This window comes from Lissotriton vulgaris, unplaced genomic scaffold (genome assembly GCF_964263255.1).
Source record: "Lissotriton vulgaris unplaced genomic scaffold, aLisVul1.2 SCAFFOLD_1799, whole genome shotgun sequence".
NCBI lineage: Eukaryota > Metazoa > Chordata > Amphibia > Caudata > Salamandridae > Lissotriton > Lissotriton vulgaris.
Genome location: NW_028243019.1, coordinates 294,269 through 309,185, shown reverse-complemented (window position 1 = coordinate 309,185; position 14,917 = coordinate 294,269). Strand labels below are relative to the sequence as shown.

The following is a 14,917-nucleotide window of genomic DNA, read 5'->3' as shown; positions in this document are numbered from 1 at the left end:
AGGATGAAAGCAGTTGACACCTGGATGAAGGACAGCTGCTTCAAGCTCAAAGAAGACAAGACAGAAGTCCTCATCCTGGACTACTACACCTCTGAAGACTCTTCATGGCCCACAGTGCGCGGAATCCCCCCCACACCCACGGACCACACACAAAAACTCTGCATCATCCTTGACGCTTCGCTCTCAATGAACCGCCGTATCAATGGTGTCTTGTCTTCCGGCTTCCACAAGCTCTGCCTCCTTCATAAGATCTTCAAGTGGATCCCCAACGAGTCCAGGAAAACGGCCACCCATGTGCTCGTCAGAAGCAGACTCGTCTATGGCAATGCACTCTACACTGGCACCACCCAGAAACAAAACAAAAAAACTGCAGACCATCCAGATAGCCTCTGCCAGACTCATCTTGAAGATCCCACACAGCAACAACATCACCGGCCACCTGAGAGACCTACACTGGCTATCTGTCAACAAGAGAATCACCTTCAAGTTTCTCATGCATGCCTACAAAGCCCTCCACAACCCCAAACCTGTATACCTCCACCACTGCCTCCCCTTCTACACTCCCACCAGACATCTCTGCTCCACTCAACTAGCCAAGGCCACCGTCCCATGGATCTGCAAGCCCGCGGTTGGAGGAAGATCCTTCTCCAACTTAGCTGCGAAGACCAGGAACTCCCTGCCTCTACACCTCAGGCAATCACCATCGCTGCCGCAATTCAGGAAGGTCATGAAGACCTGGCTCTTCAACTGAACCGCAGACCCGCTCCACCCAGCACCTTGAGACTCTCATGGGTGAGTCTTTATGCTTCATAAGACCCTGATTGATTGATTTATTGAACTACCTTCAGCAGGCCCTGCATAACTGGCTTGCCTGTGGTCACTCTCGCCGTGCAATGGCACAGCGTTAAGCAGAATACGGCTGAGAATAATTGCCAGTGGCTTAGAATAGTTCCAGTATTCCCTCCATCGTGTTTTTGTGTTCTTAACGTTCTCTTTAAAGCCATTTTTCCCGACTTAGACTGCGTATTGCTAATGAGTTTAAAAGAAATTAGGCGTTTACTGACCTATGCCGCGTTTCTTGTTATCAATGGAGATGAAGCGTATGCAGGGATTGCTGGTGATGTACTGTGCTGCCCAGGGGACATCTAGCTGTGTGCCAGCTTCGTAAAAGAGTCCCAGTGCATAGCGAGAAGAGTAGCTCACAGCTTCCAGTTGGTGCCTCTGACTGGTGCTGATCACTGTGGAAAAATTAAATACGACAATCACATCTTCTGGAGGCAAAACAAAAAAAAGAACACCAGAGATATGCAGAAAGGCAGTTTGCATAATTTCACAAGAACAGTGGCTTGGCAAAAGTGACATGGGCCCTATTGGTAATAATGAAAATGGCACCTCAAACCTTGATTAGGTAGTAAAAGATATGCATGATTAGGGCACAGTAGTGCCCCTAATATCTCTAGGCTTCCTGACACCCAAGACCAAGCTAGGGGGGGGGGGGGGGTTAGGTTATCCTAATTGAATGGTGCTCCCGCTATTCTTTATTTAGTATAGTATTAGAAACAGATAGGAGTAAGAAAGCAAATATTAACAACAATTAACATGGTTGAATTGTCATATTATTTACCATTATAACAATGCTGATTACAGTAACTTGTCTCATCTTTCTTTCAATCGTAGCTCAGGCTTTCTATGCAAGAATACAATAATTTCAAGAATTTTTTGAAAATGCATGGTCGTATCTGTCTTGTGTTTGTTTACCATGGGCATGCACGAGTGACAAAACAAAAGGGTTAGACCTATTTCCATGGATTCCTTGGGAATCAGTGTGCTATTTTCGAGGTTGCCAACAACCGCTGTTACCCTGGTCAGTTTAGGGTTTGGAGGTAGTACTGTGAGCTTGCCGAAACCCATGAACACTCACTGATCATATACTGGACTAAGACTCAATACGATGAAGTTTGTGTTGGTCTAATATACAGTCCTGTTATATTTGAACGAACTTCATTATAACAACACCTCAATCCCATCCTAGCTCATACTTACATTTAAGAATTTGTGAATCATACCTTAATTCCCTCCTTTTAAGGCACGCCTTTCACCCTCAAGTAGGTTCCACCACAGGTAGAGATAACACAAATATTCTCTTCAAGTAAAGTTTCTGACTGTTTCAAGCCAATAAGAATAAACAATATACACAACAAAAAGTACCCTTATCACTAAAGCTCTGGTGAGGTATGTATGATTAAAACACTACCCTATAAAGCTTACACTGTTCTGCAACATACAGAAGCCTGCAGCAGAAAACTACTGCATTCTTATGGCCTTGCGCAACATCCAATAATGCCCACACAGGTCACTCCTGGCACGCAGGCTCCTGTACAATACAAAATTAATAAGTATTGCCAAGTGATACAGGCCACACTTGTAGCAATGGACACAATATATTAGAATGCTTTCAAAACTGAATGCAATGTATCTTACTGTTGAGATGCCTGTGCCACCTTCTCCTGCCCTTCTCATGCCTAATTATGATGAGATCTCAAATGCAACACCTCCATCTTACAGGTAAACCTCTTAACCAGAAATAACCTGCTTTCTCACCCAATTTCACACTTCAGCTACTGTGCACTTACCTACTACCAGATAAACTGTGCTGGAACCAAACCAAACATACCTGTGGATCTTTTCCTACTGGATGCCCATAGTTTGTGTCTTGCATTTCACCAAAGACAACCCATGTCTTCCCCTCATTTGTCAATTGGGAGATTTTACATCCAACAAACTCATGAGTGTAATGTAAGGTGATCAGCAGAGATCAATCCATACATAGCCCCCGGCAACTGTGTCATCTTAAAACCAGTCAATTCTACTCATTTTCGTTCATTCAGTACAGTTTAACTTTGCATGTCCTTTTACAACAAGTCCCATTATCGGCCAAGGTCGAGTTCATTTGTAGAGTAGTTTGGCTCTATAAAAAGATTTCAGCTAGCCTTCGTCTCTGTGAGAATGCAGCCCAACACTATGTATTTTGTGCCGTTTGTAACAATTTCGCTACACTAAGGTGAATGCTGAAACCTTATCCTAGTTAGCATAGACTTTAGGGCTGGTGATGAATCACATGTTCACATGTTATACACCTAGTTCAAATTTCATTAGGTAAAACGTAGATCCATAGTATAATAATTGTAGGATTTTTTTATCTGAAAACATAAAAAAGGGTATGAGGACTTTTTTTATTACATGAGCAGTTTTCTTCATTATCATCTCAGTGCTGCATTCCACAAATGCAGAAAAAAATCTATGCCCACTAAATTGAGATATGCCACTCTTTTGTCTGCTCGGAGGAATAATGAGAAATGGGAAAATGCGGAGCAACAGCAGGCAACAGTAGGGAGCATCACACAGTTATACATGGTAAAAGAACAGTGCACACCAAAAACTTGTGTTGATGAGGAAAAGGTGAAGAATGTACTTTAGAACAGAGTGCAGGACCTCTAAGGTCATAGTTAAAGGAAAACTTGTGTTCTGCAAGCTTACAGGAATTCATGGTTTTATCACACAGGCACATATTATGTTGTCCTAGTTAAACAAGAATGCAATGGAAGATGATTGAAGAACATGAGCAGGAGATTGAATTAGCCAAGAACACTCAGGATCTGATAAGAGGTCTTAGATGATAAAGCACACATACCAACACACATGCATTCAATCCAAATACACATGCATTCAAAAGTAGAAGAATACTTTGTTTGTTGAGCAGTTAGACCTGCAATAAAGGATGTGTGGTGAATTAGGTTAAAGTCTAGGGTCACGGTGACCTCATTTTCTTTTTATAATTACTGTATACCAATGCATAACCATCTAGTAATCTATTTTCAGAACTTTTGTAACCCCCCATAGACCAACTCTATATAAAAGAAGCTGCCTGTGAAGCAGCATATTGAGACCAGCTGTTTAATGATGTGGACTTGCTATTCTCCCGACAATAAAGGGCTGCTTTTACACTGCCAAAGAGGAGTTTGCCTTTTCTTCATTTTTAAGTTACCCTGCAACAGCTGGTGAGCCAGCCAGGAGTCCCTCTTGCCCCCATCTGACTGCTGACACAGGAATATTGCCCACCCCAGAAGCACAGATATTGCACACTTTTTGAAGAGGTAAGCAGACACCCCGTTCTCTGAAGTTCTGCCTATTCACGGGGAATGGGTAGGATCCGGGAATTGCCGTCTTTTAAAGGTGAGGACAATGCGGACTAAGATCCATGTTTTTGTATATATTGTGCGACTTGGTAACAGTAAACACAAATGTAGATGTAGATGTGGGTAATTCAAAATTGGAGGGTGCCAATATGTGCGTCAATGTTTGACAGAGGGACAGCTGAAAAGCTAATGCCACTCAACTTTACCTCCAGGTAGGATTGGTAAAGAGTGCAGGAATCGTTGTTAGCCTGAGCTAAAAGTCATTTTGTTCTTGGCAGCCATTTTAGTTAGCCATGTGCTCGCCATGTGCTTTCTCCCTCTTCCAGAGCCTTGCACATGCTCAGAAAGGCCTAGCTGGTAGAATGCACCTGGCTCCTAGTGTATAAATGTCAGGCTGTTCTTACTGATGTAAGGAGAAATGTCTCTCCTCCCACTTTGTTGAGCAAGCAAATTTTGTATAATCATATTAGTCAAATAGTATTCTTGTATATGCCAGGACCTCCCCTTGGTTTTATGCTGACTATGTAACAAATGCATATATAAGTCCCTGTTCTCTGTACTTCTTAGACTGTCTCCTACAGTGCCCTGAGTGTACTGTATGACACAGTCTCCCTAATGTGAGGTTATTAAATATTTCCTTTGATATTAAAGCTTCTGTGCCAATCTCTTCTTTGTTGGTTAAGAACCGGTGTATCAGTGAACCCCTAAAAAGGTTTTTATTTCTACAGGATCTAAACACTCGAATTACAATCCTGGACCTAATGTCCAGAAGTAATCCCATGGTCTGAGAGACGCATAGTTTGAGAAGGTTATCCTCTCTAAGCGCTGAGTGAAGTGACCAGGGGTAGCCAGTTGCATCTACTGTTTAGAGTTAGAAAAATGGTGATTAATATTTAGAAGTAGTTGAAGTGTTCATATTTTTTATGCAGATGGTGAGTGTGTGTGTGTGTGCATGTGAATGTGGCCACAGAACGATGTTGATTTGTAGTGTTGTTGCGTAATGTTATTGTAATGTATAATGTTTAATATATGATTGGCAAAAGACAATTGTTGAACTTCCTTGTTAATGAGGACTTGTATAAAGTTTTAAAGGAAAATTAATTTTTGACCAGATACGAAAAAAGTTGCAATTGCAGAAGTGTTAGAAATACGAGTGATCAGGGAGACTATCTTAGAGCATATTCAGATTACCTTTCCAGGAGATCAGAGAAAATGACACAAATATTGTTTAGACCGTTTTAAAGCCACTGAGAAACACATGAATCCCTGGCCAAAGAAAGGGACGTTTGACGTCAAAATATTACAGCATATTATTACACATTTTAAAAGTAAATATACAGGAGCCAAATTGCAGAAGTGAGAAGCCACCTTAGCTTTATACAAACCCTTTGTGAGATGTCTAAGGACTTCTCAAAAGTTGATACACCCGCACCCAGTCTGCTCCCCCACCCCCATACGATTCTATCAGTACTTCTCCCAAAATACCTGGTATTTATCCACTGATGTAGCTACAGAAAGCCACAGTGAGATTTGAGAACCCTGAAGTTGAGACCGCTTTACAATCCCTAAAAGTAATTTCTAATGTCGCCCCACAGATGTCTAAGCCTAAGCAAATGAGTACTCTTGGACAGCAAGTAAGGGTGCGTGACTCCCAGTTTTCAGGAGAACTAGAAGTGCTGTTTACACTGCATTTAGATTCAGCCTCTACCCAGGAGGATAGGGATGAAGAGCACGGTCCAGTGACAGTGAGGACCAGTCACGTGTTTTAGCAGCAACATTACATTTGTTGCAGAGACAAGACACTACAGCAAGAGTAGTTTGGGAGTGAATGTCCACCCCACAGTTAAGCGATACAGAGGATGCCAGATAGAGTGACTATGTGGATAGGGCTCCTAGTATGGCGCGATGGTCAGTATCCCAAGGAAGAGAGAGAACTAAAGGTTGTATACCACTCTGGCAGAAGGAGAAGGAAAATGTACTACATGATATTAAGTGCTCTTCTCCGCTCTTTTTTGGAACTGGTTTCCTGGGAAGGTGTTCTGGGTCCAATTAAGGGTTGGGGATAGGGCTGCAATTTCCCTCCTCTTAATAAAGACGTTTTGGCCCCAGGGGATGGAGTCCCCAGGGCACAAAGACCAACTCTACACAGAGCACGTCAAAAGCTGTATGCAGTGAGGGATTGGCAGTCTGCTGGGGTTTGGCCACAGAGCCTGGCAGCAGGCCAAGTAATTTAGCCAACCCCTCGCTGAACATGGCCAAAGGCTGCATGCAGCATGGGATTGGCTGCCTGTGGGGAGTTGGAAGCAGGGCCTTGCTACAAGACAGGCTCTGTGGCTAACCCAACGTCATGCATTGCCAAATGCTGTGCACATCATGATGCTGGCTGCCTCCAGGTGGCTGACTACAGGAAGTTGAGTGCAGGGCCTGACTGCAAGCGAGGGCCTGTGGCCAATCCCAAAAAATTAGTAATGAAATGCTGTGCGGAGAATGGGGTAAGCTGCCTTGGGGGAGGGTTGGCTGCCTCTGGGTGATTTGGTCAAAGGGCCTGTGGCCAGGTCCTGTTTGCAACTCCCTGCTGTGCACCGCCAAAGGTAGTGATGGGTTGGTTTCCTGTGGGGGATTTTGCCACAGGGCCTGGTTGCATTATTTCTATACAAACCAACTTAAACTTCACAAACCTGAGAAATTCAAAATGTATAGTTAAAGTTACAATTTTGGCCCCGCCCACAACTTACTATACTTTCACTCCTCTATACAGACTGCTGTCACCTCACGAGCCAGACTAAATTAAATATAACTCGCCCCTAGACCGTGCACACATCTTCTCATAAAAGATGTAATTTAAGATGGCATGAGTATTGTTATAAATGATATGATTTAACATGCTATGAGTGATGTAATAGAGAGGTGTGTAAGCAGTGCATGAGGAAGGCGCGAGTTATAGTTAATTTTGTCTGGCTAGTGAGTTGACAACACGTTGTACGAGGAGTGTGGCAAGTTCTAGAAAGATATGTGTGTGTGTGTGTATATATATATATATATATATATATATATATATATATATATAAATATATATATATATATTTATTTATTTTTTCAGATCAAATCAAGCGTCTAGAACGCGGTGGGGACAGGGAAAAGGCACTTCGCATCGCAGAATCTAGGTAGATCATTGACCTCAAAACAATGACACCGTGGGGTCTTAATAATGATGAGGAGATGTGGGTGCACCTGTAGTTGAAGAAGAGTTGCTCTCCAATGGTTCAGAACAGGAAAACAGTAACAGAAAGTACTATTACGATACTCAAAAACTCCTAAAATGTAACATTGTATATATATGTGTATTCTTTTCAAGTAGTAGTAGGGATTAAGCCCATACAGGGCCAAACAACTAGTCCGAGAATAAACTGTGAAGTCCCCGTGGTTTCAAAAGAATTACTTAGGGGATACACCCCACTATAGTATAAATAGGAATCTGTAAAAATCTGATTTTAAACCATTTGATCATGGGACTGTCTTAATACTTGATGAATTTAATGAAATGAAATGTGCACTTTGATAATTAAATGTTTGTTGCTGTCAATGTTTTTAAATTTGCACTAGAGCACTTTATATTCGCCATAACAACCAATGAAATGTATGTGTAACACTACACTTCAAAATGGCCACCACGTTTACTAAGATTTACCATCATCTATGTTGTTGAAAAATGAATTGTAAGGTGGGGTTTAAAATGGCGATCATTTCTTTGCACAAACTGACACTGATGAAGCTTTCATAGCGAAACGCGTCTGTCGAGGGTGAAGGGGGTTTGAAATAAAGAATTCTACAACTGGATACCCGTGTGCTTGCCGTTTATCAACTAGGACTGATTGATTTGTGCTGCTATATATATTACCTACTGGCGGTCGCCAGTAGGTATATATAGTTAGGATTTTTTCTCTATGGAACTTTTGAAAATTCTATGTCTAATAACTTTGGCGTTTGTGGACGGAATCGGCTGAAATTTTCAGGAAAATGGCACATTTTGTTTCTGAGCAGCCCCTGAAAATTTGGGGGGGTTTCGTCAAGGGGGGGCCGAGAAAAAAGGGGGGTCCCAAAACGCCTTTTTCCCATTCATTTTTCCATAGGGCGTTTGGCCTCACTTTTAGCTCGAACGGCTGAATGGATTTACACGAAACTTGGCAAAATTGTAGGGACTGTTAGCCCGATGTGCCTTTGCTGGGTCTCAATATATGTGCTCCAGTGGATTTTGAGAAATTAACGTTTAAAAAAACGTATATCTGTGACAGCGTCCCGGATAGCGCTCCAGATCGCGTACTTTTCGCGTAACGGAGCTTTGCGAAGCGAAGCTGATTGGCTCTCCAGTGTCTGTCAACATTCTAAACAGTCCGGTGCAGCCGCCATCTTGTCTCTCGGTAGGATCGAGAGACAAGAGGAGGAGAAAAACAAAGGGGGAATTTAATGAAAGGGGGCAAGGTAGACCCCTCTTGACCCCCTAGGAACGATGTTGGGGTTATTAAAGGGTCCCGTGGGGCAAATAAAAAAAAAATTGATTTTTCGCGGTAGAAGCGCTTCCCGGTTCGCGAACCGGGTCGCAAACTGGTAGCGAAACGGGAATTCGCCATTTTGTGTTTCGATTTAATTAAATTACAAGATGGAGGAAAAACAATGTGAGAAATGGGTATAAGGGGGTACGGGAGACGTATCCTGACCCCCTATGTTTTCTGAGGGTGGTTGAGGAGGCTCATATATGTTGATACTTGTCTTCCAGCGGCTGCGTGTGAGCGTTTTTTTTTTTTTTTGCTGCGTGACGTCTGTTAACGTTCGATTCAAAGGAAATCAGGAAGTGTTGACCGCCATTTTGTCACTGCGAGTAAATATATTGTTAGAAATAATTGTTATAAATTAATCCGTATTGATAAACATTGTCTGCGCCATCTTGCTTTTTTTCCAATGCCACACTTTTGTCGTGCACGGCAGCCATTTTAGATGCCTTGACCAGACCCACTCTCTGCACGCCGCCGATCGTGACGTCTGTTAACGTTCGATTCGAAGGAAATCAGGAAGTGTTGACCGCCATTTTGTCAGTGCGAGTAAATATATTGTTAAAAATAATTGTTATAAATTAATCCGTATTGATAAACATTGTCTGCGCCATCTTGCTTTTTTAACAATGCCACACTTTTGTCGTGTTCGGCAGCCATTTTAGATGCCTTGACCAGACCCACTCTCTGCACGCCGCCGATCCTCAGCATGGCTCCCCACCTTCGCAAGCATCTCCCCCATGCACTGGTCACCCACGCTCTCTCTCTCATGCATGGGCCATAAACCTCTCCCATATGCGCTGCTCTTCCCTGAGAATCACACCCCGTGCTGAGGAAAATTCAGCCCAGATTACAACCGATGCCCAGGCTGCTGGCACAAGACGCCACTTAGTTCCCATCTTGAACGGTTACCAAATAAAGAGACGGGCGCTGGAAGCAGGAACACAAGAACAGAGTTTTATTTCTCATGAGGAGAGCCTGTCATTTCAAAACATACATACATACACACAAACTCGGGCGGGGGGAGACAGTACATGTATTATATACAAAAATCCAAGACAAAACATAGAACAGTTGCTGGCCAAAAAGATCTCTTCCTGTATGCTGCGCATCCTTAGCATCCTACTTATTTCATCTGGGGGCTGAGCTCTTTTTACCTTTTTCTTCTCTCTTATCGTCGGCTGCCTTCGCTGGTGGCTTTGGTTGCAAATACTTACACCTTTGCCAATTGGTCGGGAACTAACCTGGTCGGGCTAATACTGAGGGGGGATCTTCGAATCATTTTTAGCGAATGGGTTTCCAGGCTGAGGCAACGGTAGGTGTCAGTCGGGAGAACAATGGGGCAGCTTTGAGTTTCATGTCTATGAGGGTGCGAGAAGGAGGTGGTAAATCTTAAACATTGGCAGCATTCCTAGTCCTCCAGACGGAGGGTACTTGGGTAAACCTCACCTCGGAATATTCCTTAAACTTTCCCTATTTAGTTAAACGTAGGAATTTATTCATTGGTGCACGTCATTCTTGCTTGTATTATTCAGGGTGCCAAGCGAAGTCATATTTTGTCATCCTGTAATAACCCGTCAAGTTTCTGCTTCAGACTGCCCTCCCAAGCGCTGGGTTCAGAGAGAGACATAGTCATTGTTTGCTCGTCGTGTATAGGCACCATATTCAAACCCTTTTTCTCATCCCATCGGCCGTTAAGTCACCATTTTTCCGTACTTTAATCGACGTTCCGAAGTGACCTGCAGAAAAGAGGGAAAAAGAAGGGGCGGGGGCAGCGTTTAAAACACATCAGCGCGCATAAACCTGAAAAGGCTTTTACTTACTACATACTCGGCCTATCTCCACGGGATGCAGTCCCTACCATCTCGGCGTTTAAGCCCAGGGGGTACCGTTAATGTGGGAGAGATAATTATCGGAGGCCTGTGGATAGCATAGGTCGCCCAAGTGTGGCATTACGGATCGTGTGCAGGGGAGGGTCAAAACAAAGGGCAGTCGGTGTAAAGTGGGGGCGAGCTCGTGCTCTCCTTTGAGGAAGAGATATAACCTACAGTGGTACGGGGTCGTTTTCGTTCGTACTAGGGGGGCCAGGTGACATTCCTTCGGGGTGGCTTAGGGGCATTTAAAACAACTTCCCTGATACAGGTAGCATATAAAGTAGATGCTAAATACCAGGATCTTTATCGATTGCTTTATGCTGTACAAAAATGAAAAACACATACAACAAACCTGGACCATTCATATTTGCAATGTTTCTGCGTACTATACTTTTTAACCCTTAACTAATCGAGCTGCTTCATTTCACCTGCTTTTTTTTTTTTTTTAAATCGGAAACAGTGGCCATTTATTCGAAACTTACCAATCTACGCATTACAACTACGTTTGCTTTTTCAAAAACCTTTAATAAAAATGTTGGTGCACAAATACGGGCCTACAACCCTGTGGGCCGGCCACGGAGCAGGCTGGAACTGTAAATGGGTGGGGGGGGGGGTATTTATTTGTGGAAAACATAACAGAGTCAGTGGTCGTTGATTTCATAGTAAAAAGTGCGACAAGTGCAACAAAATCATATCGATAATTCATTGTGAGCAAGTACCAAAAGTGTCGACAATTCGAACCTTCAATAAATACAGTAATCAATGATGCATTAGAACTTAATATCAATTCATTGTCCGAACGTGTAATCAGTGCCCGTCCCATGTCAATTCATTGTTCGAACGTATAATCAATATCCATCCCGGATCAATTTATTGTCCGAACATATAATCAGTAAAAAGTGCGACAAGTGCAACAAAATCATATCGATAATTCATTGTGAGCAAGTACCAAAAGTGTCGACAATTCGAACCTTCAATAAATACAGTAATCAATGATGCATTAGAACTTAATATCAATTCATTGTCCGAACGTGTAATCAGTACCCGTCCCATGTCAATTCATTGTTCGAACGTATAATCAATACCCATCCCGGATCAATTTATTGTCCGAACATATAATCAGTAAAAAGTGCAACAAGTGCAACAAAATCATATCGATAATTCATTGTGAGCAAGTACCAAAAGTGTCGACAATTCGAACCTTCAATAAATACAGTAATCAATGATGCATTAGAACTTAATATCAATTTATTGTCCGAACGTGTAATCAGTACCCGTCCCATGTCAATTCATTGTTCGAACGTATAATCAATACCCATCCCGGATCAATTCATTGTCCGAACATATAATCAATCTTATCCCATATCAATTAATGCGCTAAAAACTGCATACATATCTCATGATATCAAGGCTGAGCAATCGGGGCACAACAAGGAGTTGAGAGTTTCATTTGTACCGGCGCCATTTTGGGTGAGGTCAGGAAGGTCCAAGTATAGTCAAAATGTCTCCACCAACTCGTGGTTGGACCGGGACCTCTTTCGGCAGTCCAAAAGTTTTCGTTGAATGGTAGCAGAGGGGACTGCCGACATGAACCATCAGTCAAAGTGGGGTGGGAGGCAACAATCTCTCCTACCGGGTCATACTGGTGTCCCACCGGAACTGATCAAGTTGGTAGTCTTGCAGGATTTTGGTCATTTCAAGACTGAGGCCGGCGCCGGCATGAGCACGCCGACGTCCCGCGGCTACGTCGTGGTCGTTCCGTGGGTGATCATGGCAGTCATTCCCCATCGGGGGTGTCTGCGGGGGTCGGGGGCCCCCGTGGCTCTTATAGAATCTTCAAAGTTGAGGAGAACGTTTCAGGACGCAGGACTCATTTTCTAGTTGAACTCAGAAGCGCCGTTGCACCGCAACAGTGGACGAGACCCCCGCTGGGTGAGCGGAGCATCATTGCCTCGCAATAGTGGACGAGACCTTTTGTTGGGTGAGTGGAGCGTTGGGGGTGCAGCTGAGGAGCCCCCACCTCTCCCTCCCAGCGCACCCCACGCCGACACCTGGCATTGATATCCGTGATGTCCGGACCAGGCGATAAGAGGGGGGGGGTCGGAGGCAGAGGCAAGACATCCCCCCCGTGGCCTGCAGGGCGCCGCTTCAGGACCGAACAGGGAGCTCATATCAAGCCGGGGCCAGACCAGGAGATACGAGGGGAGGGGGGGGGGTCGGTGGCATGTGCAAGACATCCCCCCCCGTTGTCGCAGCCATTATTGAAGAAAGAAGAAGGATCCCGTCGGCCTCGGCTCCTCTCCTGGTCCACCTTACGCGACGACCATTTTGTTGGGTGAGTGGAGCGTTGGGGGTGCAGCTGAGGGGCCCCCACCTGTGGGGGTGGGAGAGGCTCGTTCACGCCGCCTCTCCCTCCCAGCGCACCCCACGCCGACACCTGGCGTTGATATCCGTGATGTCCGGACCAGGCGATAAGATAGGGGGGGTCGGAGGCAGAGGCAAGACATCCCCCCGTGGCCTGCAGGGCGCCGCTTCAGGTCCGAACGGGGAGCTCATACCAAGCCAGGGCCAGACTAGGAGATAAGAGGGGAGGGGGGGGGGGGTCTGTGGCATGTGCAAGACATCCCCCCCGTTGTCGCAGCCATTATTAAAGAAAGAAGAAGGATCCCGTCAGCCTCAGCTCCTGTCCTGGCCCACCTTACGCGATGACCTCCCCGGCCGACGGCTGCCAGCAGGACCCGCCCTACACGTGCCGAAGGCCTCGTCTTCCGGATGGGCATAGCCGCGAACCTGTTGCACTTCGGGAGTTTCCGGAATGGGGGTAGGTATCTGCTGATTTGTATCTATTTCATGTTACCGTTATTGGGCGTGGCGGGCGGTGGGACAGACATGCTTGGAGCAGTGGGGGGGTGGCGGAGCCTAGCTACCTCGTGGCTGCCGTAACGTCAAGCTTGGCTTCTTTCACCACTTTCATGTTTCTTATTTCTAGCGAAGTCAAAAACTCATCAGTGGCCTACTGATTTTGTTCGATTTCTTTCCCTTCCTTTTCAAGTGTGTTTCATGCTAAAGTTTCTGTTTAACAGGATACAGTGATTACTTCGTATTTTACATATGTCTTCTTTATTAGGGGTACTCTCCGGTTGAGCCAGATGATGTACCTCTAATAAATGGTCCGGGTGGAACTAGTTTCTCAATCAATGGGGAGTAGATGGGCATGACAGATTACAACGGGGGACAAAGGTCCGCATTACCCACCCTTCACTACTTGCAAAGACTAGACAGAATATTTCTATTCCACGTTATTTGCAAACAGAGAATACCTCGAAAGAACTAATTCTTGAACAATAAATGTCCAGCCAATCAATCAATCAGAGGAGAGAAAAACAGGCATGACGGATTACAACGGGGGACAAAAGTCTGCATTACCTATCCTTCACTATCTGCAAAGGGAGACAGAATATTCCTATTCTTCTCTGTTTGTAGACAGGGAATATCTCAAAGAGCAATAATCGATAAAAAATTAGTAGGATTATAACACTTTAATAACTTATAAATATATACATCGCAACAAAAACAGTAAACACCTTAAAACATTTTTTATTAAAACAGAAGCAACAATGACAACTAACAGTAGTGATATCCTGGGCGGGTGATGGAACTGGGATTGTTAATGGAAAAAGATCTACAGAGAAAGCTATTGGTGAATTATACTTCTCCGGAAATTTAAAACTCACAAATGTTTTATTTGTGTAATCGTTTCAGGTCAAACGGATTGTGGGACAATGTTCAGAATGGAAGAGTCACCAAAAGGCAAAAAGTTCCGCTTGACCCCGGGAGCCGGCCGCCTATGTCGGGGGCGATCTCTGGCCACACCAGGGCAACAAGACTTGGGGAGGGGGTCGGAGCCAAGCGCCCCCTCCGAGTCCGCGCCATCACACCGCCCCTCGGGGGCCTCCGTCAAGCGGTTTAGGGAGGCACCGTATCACATTGTTTTCATATGCAGTCAGGTCCACAAACGGCCCCCACTTACTTTGAGAATAGTGAAGCTGCAGCAGGTGCAAATAAGCTTCAGACAGTGTTACAAGCGCTGCTCAGAACTCTGAACTATGGCACCCAACATCCAGGACTTATGCCATTTGTGCAAGGCAGTGACATCGAAGCAACTCAGGGACCAAAACCATGAACGTACACTCATGTATGAAAATCTTACTATTGATGCTTGACTGAGGCCAAGGAGATCAGAGTGCATGAGTCTCATGCTCGATCGATTGAGCTAGCCGGATCGGGCAACAAAAAGTAT

At 44.6% G+C, this 14,917-nt stretch overlaps 1 protein-coding gene across 1 annotated transcript in view; it reads right to left on the bottom strand.

The window, feature by feature from the left end:
- LOC147668755 (renalase-like) overlaps positions 1-14,917 on the bottom strand; it is a 416,658-nt gene that overhangs the window by 108,377 nt on the left and 293,364 nt on the right. Inside the window, exon 3 of the mRNA XM_086948456.1 lies at positions 1,065-1,238. Within this exon, the coding sequence (XP_086804582.1) occupies positions 1,065-1,238 (174 nt within the window). The remainder of the gene's footprint in view (positions 1-1,064; positions 1,239-14,917) is intronic.